Genomic DNA, 18030 nt, shown 5'->3' on the forward strand with positions numbered 1-18030 from the left:
GGGCTGGGGCGGGGCGAGGCAGGGCTGTCGGCGAGCGGGAGAAAGAGAAAAAGCCGGGGAGGCGGCGGCGGCCGGAGCGCGGGCCGGGTGCGGAAAGGGTGCGCGGGTGGGTGGTGATTTCTGGGCAGCCCTGTCGCCGACCAGGCCAATCCAAGGGCGGAGAAGGGGCGAGCGCGCAACCCCGAGTCCGCGCGGGCTGCATCTGTCCCGAGCCCCGAGCCCGAGCGGAGAGAAGCAGCCCCCACCTCTAGAGCAATCCTGCTAAAACAACAATAAAAACCACCACCACCACCACCACATACACACACACACACGCACACACGCACGCTGGCGCGGTCTCTCTCGCTCGCTCTCTCAACGACATTCAAGTCAACCACGAGAAACAGTCTTCTGCAAGTGAGAGGAAGGAAAACTGGATGTCCACACCGACTGAGAGACTGCCTGCCTGCTTTTAGATTTGATTTTTAACGCCTCTTCTTCTGGGGTCAAGAATTGTGGCATTACAGAAACAATAATTTAAAAAATAAAACCCGGATTGATTTTTTTGTTGTTGTTGTTAAACACAAAACGACACCAAAACAACCGTTGAGAAAATCCACAAATCTGTACCTGAGACACGTGAAGTCACCGGCCCAGGGTTCTGTTACAGATTCAAGATCTCTTATTTAATGCAATACAGTACGATGGTATGTGGCTTTGAAATGATGGGGTTTTTTTGCCTGTCTTACTCGTTCCTTGCACCCCCCCTCCACCCCAGACAGATATTTTCCTGTTTGTGCATTGTAAAGCGACTGTTTTACCTAAATGTTATTTCTGCTTTACAGGTTGAGCTGTAGTGCTAGATTTCCAAACCTAATGCAAATATGTAATTTTTTTTCAGCTTTGGCAACTTTATGTGTCACACTTTTATGGCGGGAATCAATGGGATCACATTGAGTCCAAACGGTGTGAAATGCAGCATTTTTTACCTGCTTCAACTCCCTACTTCTTCCTCCCCCAATGTTGAGAAAACTTACTGTACAAATGATAACTTTATGTTGTAGCCCATTCTCTCTTTTTTCCGGCATTTTTTTCTAGACTTTAAGGTGAATATGCACAGCTTGTTATATGTTCTCATTTAAAAGTGCATTTTTTAAGTGACGGAAGCACTGTTTAGCTCTGATTGATGTGTTGGAATTTTTTAAATTAATATTCATTGCAAAGCAGGATTTAATTGTTAGTCCTCCTCCTCCTCCTGCTCCCCACCCCCCCCCCAAAAAAAAAGATTATGATGGATTTCTTCCCGCTCCTGGTAAAACTTTTTGTTTTTTCAGCCCTGCTGTTTTTGCTCTAGGATTGTTTACCCCCCTCTGTCTAAGTCTGTGTGTGCGTGTGTGCGTGTCTGTCTGTCTCCCTTTTCCCTTGTCCTCTCTTCGCCAGTTCGTCTGGGACACATTTTAATGCACAATATCCCATCCATTAACTTGTGGTTGAATGCAGAGTGTGTGAGGACTTGGCAGCTTTCAGGTTGAAGGGGGCGGGGAAGCCAGTTTCGACTTTGACACAAGATGCCGAAGTGGCGTGATTGGAATTATTATTAGGGCTGTGAACATGGCCATCTTCTCCTCGGGTTAGAAGAACTGCCATTGAACTTGAGACAGGACAGACAAGATCTCCAAGTTCCCTCCTCCTCCCCACTAAGTACAGTAGCTGGCAGGGAAAAGGCGCCAAAATACACAAGATTAACTCTATCTTTCTTTGAATGGATCTTATAGCACCATCCTTTGTAATTTTAATTTTCCAACAGGCGGGAAAAAGTTAACTTTTGAACTCATACAGACATTTAAATCAGCCCTAAAATGGAATAAATCCAGAAAGCCATACACGCATGCTTATGTGGTTAGAAAAGAATGCACGTGTAAATAAGCAGGATACATGTGTGTATCTGACTGGGGAGTTCAAGATTTAATCAAAATCAGAATTCGTGTGACTTTGGAATACATTTACTGTATGGAGGAGAGCACTGTGAGGGAGAAGAAGCTGACCTTTAAGCAGCCTAAGTAAAAACTGCAAAGAGTTGTGAAACACAAAACGTTGTGGTTTCCAGTTTTACATTTGAGGTTTGATGTTTTCATTTAATGGTATGAGAGATGGGGAAAGCTCCAGCGCTGAAAAGTCCCTATTAAATCATACGTGGGCAAAGGTCAAGCACTCCAACTCACTGATACAATATACTGCAGATTCCTGCCTAACTGATGGGGAGCACAGGAAAAAGCGCTTGGGCAATAAAAGTATTAGAAGGGTAATTATCGTCCGTGGTTGGGATTGCATTCTTGTGCACTGGGAAAAGGTTTTTACTGGTCTCGAATTTTAAAGCTGAGTATTGTTGAAAGCTGTTTTAATAGGAAATTGATTAGCTGAGTGTTTCATACAATAAATGGTGACAGTTTCATTGTTTGATGTCCAAAATAAATTCCTTTTATTCTTTAGCAGACATAGGCATCCATTTAATTTTAATATGGTCAGACTGAGCAGCAGCATAATTATGAATGAATGTGATGTCACAAACATTTGTAACTTTGCTTTTGGACTTTGTGACATCATACAATCTGACAATATTATTCCTTTGAAATTTATTAATTTACTGGGTTAAAATATTTCACATACATTTCAGAGATAAAGTTCATTGAACATATATTTTGTATAGGCCCAACTGTTTGTCTTTTCTCTTTGTAATTATGCAAGTGTTTGCCAAATTTCAATTTGAAAGTTAAAATGTTGTTATGCATTGTTTTGATTTTCAAATAGAATGGCAGTTTTCAAGGGAAGAATTAGAGAAAGGGCTGCAGAAAGTTTGAATGGATTCGCAATGAACTTTCTACCCCTAGTACAGAATGTAACCACTATTTGATCATCTTGGATAAAGCTTTCTAAACATCTCTTTAAAACCGATCTGTTTTTATGTCACAAAGACAAATGTTAGATGGGTAGCAAAAACCAGTTTACACATAGAAATAAAATGATAGTATAGTTTTAAAGTTCAGCTATTTTGAGAAAAGGACAATAACCACAACTCAGTATCAGCAGAGAAGAGACTGTGTGGGTGTATGTAACTTTTGAAGTATTGTGAGTGAAGCAAGGCAATTATTACCGTGATTTTAAAAGTTTAAAATAAATCATGCAAAAGTTACAGGGCAACTGCTGACTTTGTAATCCCAGAAGCAAATGCCTTTAGAAGTTGGGAATCTCTGTTGATGAACAGGCCTCATCTCTGTAGAGAAGTGGAAACCAGCTAATCTTAATGGAGGAATCTGGCCCTGTTTGTGTTACGATTCAGTTGTAGCTTGTAAGTGTGCCTGAAATGTTGGCACACTTAGTGGGACACTATTTTTTTTTTTAACAGTCGAGTACAGGCATTTCAGCAGCAACATTATTAACAGCGTCATTTCTCTCATTTAGTTTTGTCCTCAGGGGACACCAAACAGCTCCCAGAGGAAGGAAAAAAAAAAGTCCATGGTTATTTATTCGTTTCAGTGAAAGGCAAAGCCCTGGCAGTGGTAGGTGGGGCGGTGAATTGGTTGTGAGTTTTCTAGTTGGGGGAAAATTACTACCCTAACTTAACACTAGTAGTTTAAGGGCTGTGAGATCTGGGCATGATTTTGCAATTCCCATGAAGTACAGGCAATTTCAGTACTTGTTGGTTGTTTATATATACGTTTTTGAGAGGATTTTTGGTATTCCTCTTGTGTATATAAAATTGTGTTTTCCAGGCTACACGTTTGCTTTTTTGTGGTTCATTTGAAAGCAGGAAAGGTCCCTGGGCATGGTGCAGTGGATACTTGCAGTTTTGCAGGCCTGTTTCCTGGGGTCAGAAGGTCATCTGTCTCTTTTGTATTTAGTTTTAAAATATTGATATTGGCGGTGAAGCCAGGGTGTGTGGAATTGTCGAGCTGCCCCTCAAATCACATGCAAGAACTAAAAAAAAAGAAAATCATCTGATGTATTAAAAATGACAGCTTTGTTAAGCTTCAAGAAACCTTTCCCTAAACTCCATAGGATTTGCAACCTGTCACTGAGTTTCCTTAGAAGGGAGAAGGTCAAAAGAAAATCAATATTAGAAGATACTTGAGATGTCAAGCTCCTCTCTGGAGGTTAGTGAAAGGCTTGAATTGGGTAATATTGCTTAATTTTTCAAATTATACAATTGAGTTTTGAAAAATCCAATCACCTAAAGCACTGGCATTCCTTCTTGAAATCAATAAATTATCTGTCAGAAAATAAACTCTCCCCCCACCATCACGTGGCAGGGCATAAATGATCTAGGGAGGAAATCTTTAGGAATTCTGAAATATCAGATTTTCCTGTTGCTGCAGGAGCCTTTCATTTTCTTCTAGCTCCTCAATTTAGCTTTCAGGATAAATGAAATCGGCCTGTCATACCAGTGTTTTAACCCTTCCACCAGTGTAGGAGAGAGAGAAGAAAGAGTTTAAGAGAAGTAAGTACCAAAGCCTAAGAAGTGTTTGGCCCATTTTGATCGCAATAGAAGCTTTTCAGAGATACTTTAAAGCCACCCTTAGTACCATGGCACAGACATGCTGGAAAAAAGGGGAAAGTGAATAAAATGTATATACTTTCTCACTTTCTCCTCTCGACTCTTCTACTGGGGATTAAAAGATTGGTGTTTCTCAAACCAAAGATAGTGGACAAGTGTACTGAGAGAAGCCAGATGTCCCACACACCCAAATCTACCGGTCCCTCTCTACAAAGGGCTCTCTTGGAGTTCAACCTGGGAAGGCTTGCAGTGACCTTGGCATTGGCTGGACAAAATGCAGTGTTTTGGGGGGTGTCAGCCACCCTGCCTATGGCTCTAAGACCTGAGAGGACAGTTAAAGCCATACAAACTGAGCACCCAACCCCATAAGCGCTTCAGGATGTCTCTGTTGCTCATTCTTCCTCCCTATTGGTTTCCCTCACCTCACCATTGCTCCTTTCCCATTTTCCTTTTTTTTTGGGAAAAAAATCAAACCCCTAAACTACCAAGCATCCTCCATGCCCATCAAACTGTATCCAACCATAAGTACCCTACAAACATGGAGCACCTGAAAGAGATTAGAACCCCTAAGTGATAGGCCTGGGAGGCCCCAGACATTTTCACTTCTCTGGGGTCTTACCTGGGTCTGTCGCTGCTTCTTCATCCCTGGTGCTGCTGCAGCTTTTGTGGGCTCTTCTGTGTAATGGCTGTCAATTTTTCGTTTTTTTAAGCTTGTGAGAAACTTTTGGATGCAACCTAGTTTTTGGTGGCAAAAGGAAATGGTTTCTCTTGGTAAGGGAAACTAATAAGGGAGGGGGGACAGCATGTCTGCAGACATTTGCCCAAGGCTCAGCACTGGGCCTCTTTTGCCAGGGGACAACGGCTGGTTCTGGGATCTCTGGCTTGAAAGGAGTGCTCTCAGGGTGCCAGGATTTCACTGGGGGGTGGTGTGGTGAGGTGGGAGGGAAGAAGGAGGGAGGGAGGAAAAGAGAGATGGGCACTCCATTTTTAAAGAGACCCTGAAATAATGGCTTCTGTAAGAGTCCGGGCATTCAAAGAGGTGTGTTCAAGGACATAAGTACATTTGTGCCAAGGGGAATGTCTTTTATGGTAAATTAACTCCGGTTAAATTGAATATTTGTTCAAAGGGAAACTCTAGTAGTTAAAGCTGGTATTATCAGTAGCGCTTCCCCGCCCCCTCCCCTATGACGGTGAGAAAAGGGATGCAGAGTAATGCACAATACAAAGTGATGCTTTGTGATTTTTTTTTTAAAAATTTGAGATCGTCTGAACATTTCTGAGAGAGAAATGAGGATTTATTTGGATTCACCCTGACTGTCTCTTCATTTATTTCATCTATGAAGACGGTCAACTTTATCCTGGCTTTTCAAAAAGAAGAAATGACATACACAAAGGAAATGAACGTTGTTAAAACGCTGACGAGGGGATCTGCGTCCGGGAGAGCAGGGAAGCTGCTCCCAGGGGTGTGTGCCCTAAAGGGTTAACTTGGGGGGAGTTCTCGAAATTTCCCCAACTTTACCTGTCTTCCTAGATCCACCGCCCTCCTCTCCCAGGCCCCCTGAACTCCCCAACCCCCAGCGCCTTTCTTCTTTGGGCTCCAGGTTTACCGGGGCTGCAGCTGGTAGACTTGGCAAGCTCGCCTCATTAAGAGCGCTCTTTGAAAACGGACTGTGTTTGAGCATTTCCCTAATGAGGACAGGACGGGGTTAAAAAGTGACCATTTCATGGTTGACTTGAACCTGCCTATTTTTCTTGATGTGTCGTTGTGAAATGCTTGATGTGGATAACTCCCACTTGCTGAAGGAAAAAGTCACTGGTTCCTTCAGGTCCGCGAAGGGGAGTGAAGGGGGGAGGCGGTAGACAGAAGCCGGAGAGAGAGAGAGAGAGAGAGAGAGAGAGAGAGAGAGAGAGAGAGAGAGAGAGAGAGAGAGAGAGAGAGAGAGAGAGAGAGAGAGAGGAGAAAGTTGAGAGGAAAAATCGGGAGGGAGGTAAAGAGGATCAGAGGAAAGGGGAATCGAGGGGAAAGCCTCGAAACACCCCAACAGCACAGTTGGAAGCGGGGGCAGCCCGCCCTGGGGCTGAGGCAGCCTAGTCCCCTTCGCGGCTCCAGCCACCCCCGCAGCTAGGTAGACGCGGAGTCCCTGGCATTTACTTTTCCTGTCTCCATTGTCTGGACAGCCTTTGCTTCTACCTCTTTCCCACCCACTCCTTGCCGAAAAACGGAATTTGGGGGGCGGTGTGTGTGTGTGTGTGTGTGTCCGTGCGCGCCAGAGAGCGTGTGCGTGGATAGAAAGGGTGTAAAGCAAACCTCCTCCCGCAAAAGACCCGAAATCAAGTTCATTCACTCGGGGCCTGCAGCTCGCGACCGGAGTGGGGGCGGGCCCTCGGCGCCGGAGCGAAGCGGGCGCAGCAGCCTCTGCAGGGCTGTAACAGCACACGCACCCCGCTCGCGCGCGTGCCCGCCTGCCCGCCCGCCCCGCAATCCGGGGCGCGCCGCGGCCCCGCCCAGTTTACACCGCGGCGGGGAGGGAGGTGCTTTCTGCCGGCGCCCCGGACCCCAGGGGTGGGGGTGGGGATTGGGAGCGAGCCAGCGGGGCTGCAGGCGGAGAGCGGAGCGGGCCGCGGGAGGAGGAGGAGGGAGCAGGAGGCGGCGGTGACGGCCGCTCGGCCCGGTCCTGCCACTCCGAGCAGGGCCACGTGCATGGGGCACCCCCAGGGAGGGCGGCAAACCGCGGCGAAGCGCTGCACGCCGCTTCTGCGGAGCTGCCCCGGAGCGCAGGCCCGGCGGACCCCGCCCCCCATACGCGCCCGCGCGCCCCAACTACTTGAGCCCAAGTTCGCTCAGGCCCCCGCCTCTTCAGTCTCCCCCTCCTCCCGTCAACCGGCGGGCTTGGTGGACAGCGCCCGCCCCGGGTGCGAGAGTCGGCGCCCCAGCCTGGGCCCCGGGGCGGCCTGGGTGTGAGGGAATTTTCCATTCGTTCCTTTCTCGGGCCCGGACCCGCTCAGTGTTTCTCCCAGTTGGATGTTCCCGCGGCTTAAAGAGTCCGCAGCGATCACCGAAATACCTCGTCCAGGGCGGGTTTTCGGGGGTGTGTATGTGTGTGTGTGTGGTGGTGTGGGGAGGGTGTGGGACTTGCCCAAAGGGCGGAAAGAAGATCTATTTTAAAAGAAAGAAAGAAAAAAAACACCTCATGGTTTTGTTGCACTGGTATGAGACCTTTAAGAGAGAGAGGGAGAGAGAGGAGAGAGAGGAGAGAGAGGAGAGAGAGAGAGAGAGAGAGAGAGAGAGAGAGAGAGAGAGAGAGAGAGAGAGAGAGAGACACGCTAGAGGAGGAGGAGGAGGAGGAGGAGGAGGAGGAAGGTGGGGGGCGGGGGGTGTGGAGAGGCTGGTGCAAAAGGAATGCGCGTTTGCAGGAGGAGGAGTAAAGCGATGATTGTGTAATTAAATAATAAAACAATCCTTAAGTCTGATTTGGAGAGAGCTCGAGCGGGGTCCAGAGGGTGGAACCGGTGAATTTTTCAACTTCCAAGTTTTGCAAGGAAAGAAAGCGAGAGAGAGGGAGGGGAAAAAAGAGCCCAGAGCAGAAAAGAGGAGTTTGGAGCCTAGCGGGAGAGCGCGATTTATCGTTTGGGATTTTTCAGGAGCTCGTTCCGATCTCCCTGGGCTCTGGGCGGCGGCGGCGGCGGCGGCAGCGGCAGCGGCAGCGGCAGCGGCAGCGGCAGCAGCCTCGCTCGGCCGGGTCAGACGCGGGGCGAGGCGGGCGGCCGGGCGTGGAGGAGCCGGCGCCGGCAGCGGCGGCTGCAGCAAGGGACTGCGCGCTGGGAGCCTCTTCCGCCCGGGAGACCGGCGCTCGCGCCCCCTCCCTCACCCCGGCCTCTCCCTTCTCCCTCACCCCACCCCGCCCCCACCCCGGCCCTCTCCCGCGCGCGCCCCGCCACCCGCGCGCACTCGCTCACGCTCCCCCTCGCGCACACACATGGTCGGCTCGCAGCAAAGTTTCGCCTGCGATCGCCTCTCCGGGATCCTGCCGCAGTGCTCCGGACTGTAACCTTGAACTTTCCCAGTGCGGTGACACATTCTCTTCGCTCTCCCTCCCGCTCTCTCTCCTGCACCCCCCTCCCCGCCTTTTTTAAAAAAGCATTTCACCACCAACCACCACCCCAATCCAACCCACACCGAACCTTTGCGCACCCCCTAGCCCCCAACAACAACTGCAAAACAGAAAACAAATCCCCAAACCCAGGCGAAAGGCAGCCAACACCGGCAGCGGCGACGGCGGCGGCCTCGGCGAGCACGGCCAGCGCGCTCGGACTGCAAGAGGGTTAAAAGTGTAGATTGGATTTCACCCCGGGAAATCTAGCACGCCGAGTGAACTTGAATCTTTGGCTATTTAAGGAGGACTGGGTTTGTTGTGAAGTTGCGGTGATCCAGCGCAGAGCCCCGTCCTGATTGATCGCACCGCGGGTCTCAGACGACTGTAAAATGAATAGATGAAATTCTTGCTTCTCGAAGATTTTCTTGGGCATCTCCGGGAAAGTGCGTTTTAAGGCGAAGTCATGATGTATTCTCCCATCTGTCTCACTCAGGTACATGTCTCGGTCGCTCTCGAGTTTTCTCTCTAGCCCGAAATGCCTTTGTTTTGTTTCGTTGCTCTGGTCTGCAGCTTTAGTTAACCTCCGCACACCCCGGTCCCTCGAAGAAGTGGCCCAGAGTTGCGGTGGGATTTGCGGTGCGGCGTGGAAGCCGACGCGCGGCCCCTAGCCCACGGCCAGTGCGCACACCCAGCCCTGCGCCCTGGCCACGAAGAGCGGGCGCCCGCGTGCTGCCGGAGCGGCTGGGCCGGGCGAGGCCGCCGAGGGTGGGCAGGGCCCCGGCCCGCGAGGGCTAGCCCCGGGTGGCCCCCTGAGTACCTCCTTCAGCGTGGTGCCCCTGCCTAAGGTGTCCACCACCCATCTCGTTTGATCGCGCGCGCGCTGAGGGAGACTCCGGCTTTAGAGGAGCTTTAGGGGGGACTAAGCCCTTGTAAACAACCACTGAACTTGGGCGAGGGGACTCGGAGCATGAGTCCTTGTGGGCGCCTCTGGACTCCGTTGCAGGCAGTGGGCGGGCGAGGAAGCGATTCGGCGGTTGTGGTCCGGGGACCCATTCCTTTGCTTAATTTGAGGATCCGAAACTCGTCCTTCGTGATCCGCACTTTGAGGTTTCCAGTGATCGCTCCACGAAGGCGGTCTTGACGTTGACACCAGTTAGTTGGTTGTGGTGAAAGTGAAGGACTTTGAGAAGAACATGTTAATTTTGTGGAGACCTGTTTCTTTGGCGATATTTAGGTGTAGCTGCGAAGGCAGAAAGTAATGCTGGAAAAGGAAGGACATTTAGGAAAAAATTCACGTTGAAAATTGTCCGAAGACTTTAGGAACAATGTTCTGAAATAAAATACTGACTTGATACTTTCGTAAGAACAGAATTTGTACAGTTTTAAACCAGACGATCAAATGTAAAAGTGACGAGATCCAACAGACTTACCTGGGGGCAGTTTTCACTGTTGCCCAGCTTACTAACCAACTGACGAACTAACTAAATATGTTAGCTCAGAGTTATTCTGAAGCAGTATTTTAAACCTCTAAAGGTGTGGGACAGTCAACTTCAGCTTTTAGGAGGCAGTAGCACGATTGATAATTGATAACTATTTTCTTTGATATTCCCATAAAAACTAAACAGTTAAAGAAGTGTCGCTTAGTCTTAGGTGTGTTACAATTTTTAAAAAATCCGATATCACAATGATGCATTTTTATAATGGACAAACAATTAAGATTTCAATTGTATGACAATTAGAAGCCATTGTGATTCAAAAGGACTGAGGCATTCATAAATTGTGAATGAAGATGAAAACAATGATAAGGCTTATTACTCAGTGATTGGATACAGTCCTGTAGCTTTTTGGCTGACACATTTTTTATTGTTTATATTTTGTTTGGCATCTGAGTATGATTAACTTAGATATCGCTATTTTCAGCAAGTAAACGTGCACTTTAATTTAACAAAACTGGAAAAATGAGTTGTTGAGCTGTTTGTACTTTAAAAACTATGTATAACGACCAATAAATATGATGATGGAACTGTTTCAGGTATAACGAATTGCCTTTAGTTGTTAAAGTTACCTTTCATATTACCCATCACCCGGATTTTTTTTTTCTCTGTCTGGTAAACTATGTCCATTTGATATTACTTTTACATAATTGAAGCAGAGTTCAAATAAAACAAGTTGAGGTAAGCTTTTCACTTACAAAGTACCGAATCACTTATTCTCACCTGTACAGGATTGCTTTTCTATATTAATTGATATTTCCAACATTGGCTTTTCAGAAACACTAATGCTAACGATTACATTGCATTTTTAGTTTCGAAAACTCACTAACTTTATCTTAATTTGTATAAGTTAAAAATATTACAGCAACAGACATATGGAATATTAAAAGCATATACGGCATTATCATTCAGCTATCACATTAGTATTCAAGGATGCATACTTACCAAGACTAATTCATGATGACTGATATTCTCTACTATTTTAATAATGTAAGTCTAGGTTGACTTATTAAAACTGTTTTGGGATTTAAGGCCTAAATTAGAAAAGGAATTTTAGCTTTAGAATTCTCACTTAGTTAAACTAATACTGTCTATGTGACTTTGTAGGTAACGTAAGGTGTTGCAAAAGTAAAGGTGCATTAACCGTGTTGCTTTTATGTCAGACCAGTAGTTTAGTTTTGTATTACAAGAGCCTAATAGCTATAGCAAAACGTTTTTTAGGATATGTAAATAAAAAATAGAGAAACAAACATTCTTAATTGGTTGAAAACTTTACAAAGTATCTCAGTTGTTGCAATAAGGTTTTAGAAATAATTTTAATTCAAAAGGAGCTACAGTTAAAGTTGATATTTAGCAAATGTTATGCAAAAATATAAGTACATTGATATAAATCAATATTTATACATCAGTATAAATCAGATATATGAAGAAAATTAGGAACCATCACCTATGACTTAATATTTGCTCTTTCTAAAAATAATGTAAATCCTTAATAATATAACTTTCATTTGGCATGATTGCAATGAATTTTTTTCTTTCATTGTTCTTCAAGTTCTTTAGGTACACTTTTAAAATAGTTTATTGTTATATAGCAATGCTCCAAGAACACCTAGTATTTACTCTTTTACCCGTATATTGGTCTAATTTTCCATCCCTTTCACGGAAACTATTGTTTCTGTAAAGAAAAATAAATATGTTTAGTGCAATTAGGACTGTTTGCTTTTATATTTGAAATTTATAACTTGTTTAGTTCAACTAAAGGATGTTTCAACAGAAAGAATTACTGAATTTTAATAAAAATTCTGCAAGAGCAAGGTGGCATATTATTGTAGTATAGAGCCATTAGATCTTAGATCACATATATGCTTTCCTTTAAAAAAACTAATTTTCATAATTGTTTAAAGAGTTATTGTGACAACCTATTAATTGGAAATTTGAATACCTTAATCACCTTCTTGGATGAAGTTTCTATGCTCCATATTTATGTCACTCAAAGTTATTAAAAGTATCTTGCAACTTACCATTAGAAAATAGTCACACTTAGAAGATGACATTTTTAGACATGTTCATACAGAAATGTATGTGACTTATAGCAAACCCTACTTATTATCATTTTTTTTTTTTGAGGCTATGTCTCCTTGTCAGTAACTGTTTTACTTCAATGGAATCCACATAATTGTAAATCCCTGAAAGATATTTATAAGGCAACTTTGTGGACTGAGAAAGTTTGCTACTTCTGTTTATCAATTTAAAAAAAGTATGTTTTAAAATATTACTTAGCAACATTGGCAGCAAACTCAAGGCAACTTTAAAAAAACATTGTATTGAGTGCATTTGCTGAGAAATTCCAAATTCACCCCTCAAATTGCATTTTGATTGTTTAAAGTAATTTATTAAAATTTTGAGATTTGTTATTTAATAGATGATTTGAAACTCAAATAAATTTAATCAGAAGTATGTTTGATGTCTTTATAAGAGAAAGAAATGTCACTGAACATGGTACTTAAGGATATAAGTACTTAAGAGTTACCGCATTGCTTAATATCTGTTAAAATAATATTGCATTTTTAAAACATGGCCAGGGTAAAATGAGCGAGACAAAGCTGCCCCCCCCATGTACTCTCTACATTCTCAAATTTTAGTTTATGAGTGTGTATATGTATGTTTTTAAATCATATCAATAAATCATAGTAAAAGTCAGATTATAGGAAGTGAGTTCCCAAAGCGAGTTTAAGTCCACACTTCCTTTTGAGCAGAGTTTCCTTTTGCATATATTTCTAAAGGGGATAAACAAAGTTTTTGTAGTTACACTGAAAGCTGAAAGCATGGCATCAGAAAGTGTATGGAGATAGGGAGGTCTTATCATGGGCTGTGGTTGCTGTGAGCAGGGCTGCCTTCCCACACAAAGAACAGATTGTGGTTTAACTCTTTCCATGGCCTAGTTTAACGTGCTCACATAGTAACCGAATTGTTCAAATCTCTGCTGGAAACTACTGATCGGTTTAATGATTTCCTCTATGGCATTTGGTTATGGCTCATGCTGTGATGTAATCATCTGTATTCTGTATTGTTATAAAATTTTGATTTATACTTACTCTGCTGAAGGAACGTTTTACGGCAATATGTTAAAACACTTGATAACCGCATTATTAATTGGATGGGACATAGCACACCTCTTCCTTTTCTGATCTGCAAACTGCTAACATGCTGTAGGCTTCGGCATTGAAACTTTTAGTTTCATCATAAAAAATGGATTCCTAACTATATGGAATTTTGGGGACACCTTTGTTAGAGTGTCGTTAGTTGCACTTTCATCATCTTTACCTAATGGAATTCATCAGTCTGCTGATTAAATAGAATTTATTCCACGTAGTTCAGGGTGACTAACACTAGTATGTAAATTTTAACTTGGCATACGATCAGTTAGAGAAAGTTATTTTGTGGCTGAGGTGACAGTATAGTCAACGTGACCAGAAAAGTGGCCTCGGTACAAGTTCTTATTTGGTTCAGATCTTGACTTATTGCACACATACAGTATGCATGCACACGATGTTAAAGTCTTTCTCTGAACAGTAATAGGCCTGAGCTTAGAAGACAGGTTTTACCTACGACAGGAAGTAATGAAACACTCACTGACTGCTTTGGAAAGTAGCTTGAAATATCTGTAGGTAAAGATTATCTGCCACTTCTCGTGCCTCCCTTCCTTGAAAAAGGCTTAGATGAAACAGGCAGGAAAAATGCAGGAGCCTAAGGTAAGCCACTGAATTCAAAAGACAGGGCACTCACTATACGATCTGCACACGTGCAGATTCACACGCACTTACATACATGCACTCATGGTCCTGTCGGAGAATTCATGTGCGTAGCAAATGAATTGTATTGATTCCACAAAAGCAGTAAGTGACCAGCAGTGCACTCCTGGTGTCACCCTGCCACCGCATACAGAGACACAAAGAATGTAAAGTTGGTGCCAAGTTGCCATTTTTCATTGTTCACCTCAGATTGATTTTTAAGGGGTTTAGAATAATTGCCATACTCATGTGATCAGTTAACAAATTAACTGAGTCTGTGAGGCTTCCGATTCTATAGGAAAAGCTGCTGGAAGTACATTCATGTAATTTTTGTTTTCAACTTTATAAACTTTTATTTAAAAATACTAGAGTGTGTCTGTATGTCTCTGAGAGAGCAGGAGAGTGTGAGTGAGTTGTGAGAGTGTGCGTGCGTGTGTGTGTGTGTGTGTGTGTGTGTGTGTGTTGGGGGCTAGTGTTGGCAGTGGAGGGAGCGACTGCATTGCTTAAAGTATGGAAACCTTCTGTTCAGGACACTGATACGACAAGCTGTGTCCTTTGCCCACTTTCCCTTACTGTATACCGGTTTCTCTAGTTACCACTCTTGGAATGGTGCTGTTTCAGTGTTGGAATGTTGGACGTTTGATAAGAAAATGGATCAAGTTTAATGGCGCATGCTCTTTGTGCCACCAGCAGCCTCTTGCTGAGAGCATGCTCCAAAAGCGGGAACTGTGTGGCATTAACGCTGAGCATCTATATGCTTTGTGTTTCTGTGCCACAGAGAAGAGAAATGAACTGTGGCATCGCTCCTGCCTTCTGAACAGCTCTGCTCCGATTAAAAAAAAAAAAAAATCTCACTGTGTTCTTTGTAAAATGGTACTGCGTAGTGTTAGTTGGTCAATCAAATATTTAAATATTAAATTAGGTGCCAAGCACCTTGGTTACTTATGTTTTTAAAGAATGTAGGATGCATGGGAATGAGGGGGATGGGGCCAGAGTGGAAATTCAAATATAAATCTTATTTTCTTTTTACGAGGGAGAATCAACCTGTGAGTTTTGGTGGAAAAGGGGCAGCTGGGCATACTTTATTTTCTCCTTGTTCTACTATTTTGATCATTTTAAATAAGAGTGTTATTTTTATGCATAACTTTTTGTTGCTGAATTGGGAATGGATTGTGGTCTTTTTATTTTAGTTTCGTTTATTTTTGAGCCTTTAAAACTAAACTGACCATGTATGTCTTCTTTTCCTCCATCTCATTTTCCACAGGATGAATTTCACCCATTCATCGAGGCACTACTTCCACATGTCCGTGCAATCGCCTATACTTGGTTCAACCTGCAGGCTCGAAAACGCAAGTACTTTAAAAAGCATGAGAAGCGAATGTCAAAAGATGAAGAAAGAGCAGTCAAAGATGAGCTTCTCAGCGAAAAGCCTGAAATCAAACAGAAGTGGGCATCCAGGCTCCTGGCCAAACTGCGCAAAGATATCCGCCAGGAGTACCGAGAGGACTTTGTGCTCACCGTGACTGGCAAGAAGCACCCGTGCTGTGTCTTATCCAATCCTGACCAGAAGGGTAAGATTAGGAGAATCGACTGCCTGCGACAGGCAGACAAAGTCTGGCGTCTGGATCTAGTCATGGTGATCCTGTTCAAAGGCATCCCCTTGGAAAGTACCGATGGAGAACGGCTCATGAAATCCCCACATTGCACAAACCCAGCACTTTGTGTCCAGCCACATCATATCACAGTATCAGTTAAGGAGCTTGATTTGTTTTTGGCATACTACGTGCAGGAGCAAGGTAGGCGCAGCTTGTTCTTTCTTCTAGCACCGCAAACACTGCCCACAAACCAGTGTACGGAATATCTGGCTTGAGTTAGATGGTCCTCACGGCCCCTAGATCTCCTTCTTCACCTACTCTCAATAGGGTGGCATCCACGTAGATGTCCACTGCCATGTGCCAGCCATGGGAATAGATGTGGAGCTTTCATACCTGGATAAGTGTGGGTATTTAAAGAAAGACCACAAAGAGATACGTTTTCAAATGTCTTTGAAATAATCTACTTCAGAATAGTCTGAAAAATATGGTGTATTACATTTCACTGTTTTGTCCTGGGCTACCTTCTTTGCATCTACTCATCTTTTCTCAATTTGCAAATGTAACTTTATTTATGAATAGTCAAACCACTCTTTCATAATCTTTGTGTTAGCCTCATCACTAACGAGGGAGATGAACTTTGTTCACGAATCTAGTACTATTGCACTGAAAATAGAATTAACATTTCCTATTACAAAATGCTTCAGAGAGCCAATATCAGAGAGTATATCTTTGTAGATGTAGATTTATTTAATTTAAATATTTCTATTTCTATCAATACCTAATTTTGATTGTATAATATTCACTGTAGATGAAATGATTATAGTGCTTGTTTAATTTATATTATAATATTTCCCCATAATGACTTGGGAACACTTAATATTGTCAGTTACTTAAATGTAAATTATAAAGCCTACCGAGGAGAAAAGCCACAGTTCTCCTTATAGAACAAAAACAGAAAGTAGACTAGTTCTACTGGTTTAAAATAAATCTCAAAAAGAATGCAGGAACCACATACCATACCTATTTAAAAAAAATGCTCGATAAACAGAGTGGTATAAATGTTGCCTGAATAATTCAAAAATAGGTGATATTTTTGCTGAGTGTATTTTGAGTTGATGAAATGTTTCTTTATTCTTTTTATTTTTCTTAATGTATTTTCCTTAAGTAGGTGAGAATTTCTTTTCTTCAAACCAATGTGTCAGGATATAGATGTCCTTGTATTAGCAACAGTCCATAGTAAAACATCATTTTTAAAAACAGCATACCAAAAGAGGACTGAAGTTTGATCTGCCACAGATGGTGGGTTATTTCCTAACTTGGCCTGGCGGTAGGGAAAATGGCCTATAGATAGCCAGGTGGCAGGCGGTCGGTTATCTGATGTCTGTTATATAAATGTGAAATTTAATAAATCGGTATGAACTTTATTATCATCTGAAAGATAAAATACCAAAATTACTCTTTGACTCAGAAATCTAGGTAACTTACTATGTGCTTTTTGTCTTTATATTTCCTCGATACAGTTTTAGAGAGATGCTTAAATGTCATTTAAATTTTTTTAGTCTGATTTTAAATAATGGTGCTGGACATCATGCTTTTGGAAATACTGCTTTAAAAAAAAAAAACGAAACCATTTCATTTATTATTTCCGTGCATTTATGAATTGAAGTCCAAGTAATGATGGTTTGGGTAAAAATATATTTTTGCCCTGTGTGTCCTAAAATTAAAGCTCATTAACAAAATGGCACTTAATTTGATTGACAGCTGTCTAGGAGATGACATTTTAAGGTGGGCTGTATATATGTGTTGGATTGACTATAACTGTGTCGTAACTGTGTTGTGAAAGTCAAGGCTAGAAGGAAAGTTTTAAAAAGTGGGTCATATAACTTTTTAGTGCAGGGTAGGGAAGGTTTGCAAGCACTTCACTGCTGCTCACATTTTAACTTGCTTGAAGGCTAGTCCTTGAGGTGTGCATGCATGTACATTCACTCCCGGGGCAGGCAGCCAACTCTCTTGGTTGATGAATTGACAGTAAAGAACATATCCTTTGGATTTGTGAAGATAGATTGAAGAAAGAAAAATGCACAAATGCCTTCTGCATTGCACCATCAGTCATGATAATTGTAAAGTTTTAAGCAATTCTTGGAGACCATGTTTTCGGCTAAAATATTGATTTTGTTGTTTTGCGTCTCTATCATAAAAACCTTTCATTATTTTACCTTGTGCATCTAATTTGTATCTTCTGTTACCTGCCAGTGCTTCATCTCTTCTTAACATCTATTGGCTCTTTCTTTGAAAAAGTCACATCAAGATGCTTTTGTGTTTTCCCTTTTTCTATATATATGTCACATATAGGCTATGTTATTTTGCAGTGCCATTGATTGAAGAAGGCATCTTAAAAGATAAGTCTGGAGTCAGAGGGCTGCATTATCTCCCATAATGACTTTTTATTTCTCCTCTAGAGGTAGATGAAAACTCACTTACGTCTGTTTTATAAATCAGGTAAAGAAGTATAAAGAAAAACATGAA

General features: G+C 43.1%; 1 protein-coding gene and 1 long non-coding RNA gene across 7 annotated transcripts in view; one reads left to right on the plus strand and one right to left on the minus strand.

Moving 5' to 3' along the window:
- The window catches only part of LOC117031730 (uncharacterized), a 44780-nt gene extending 39365 nt beyond the window's left edge, over positions 1-5415 (minus strand). The window contains exon 1 of the long non-coding RNA XR_004424605.1: positions 5151-5415. This is a non-coding gene — a long non-coding RNA (uncharacterized LOC117031730). The remainder of the gene's footprint in view (positions 1-5150) is intronic.
- A 3058-nt stretch (positions 5416-8473) lies between these two features.
- Positions 8474-18030, plus strand: part of NFIB (nuclear factor I B) — a 217765-nt gene continuing 208208 nt past the window's right edge. For 2 of the 6 annotated variants that reach the window (XM_033122355.1, XM_033122356.1), the window contains exons 1-2: positions 8474-9118; positions 15174-15705. In XM_033122355.1, the coding sequence (XP_032978246.1) occupies positions 9089-9118; positions 15174-15705 (562 nt within the window). In that variant the 5' untranslated portion in view covers positions 8474-9088. The remainder of the gene's footprint in view (positions 9119-15173; positions 15706-18030) is intronic. The other 4 variants (XM_033122357.1, XM_033122358.1, XM_033122359.1 and 1 more) reach the window with 4 other exon arrangements.

Source organism: Rhinolophus ferrumequinum, chromosome 12 (assembly GCF_004115265.2).
Source record: "Rhinolophus ferrumequinum isolate MPI-CBG mRhiFer1 chromosome 12, mRhiFer1_v1.p, whole genome shotgun sequence".
In the NCBI taxonomy this organism is placed as follows: Eukaryota; Metazoa; Chordata; class Mammalia; order Chiroptera; family Rhinolophidae; genus Rhinolophus; species Rhinolophus ferrumequinum.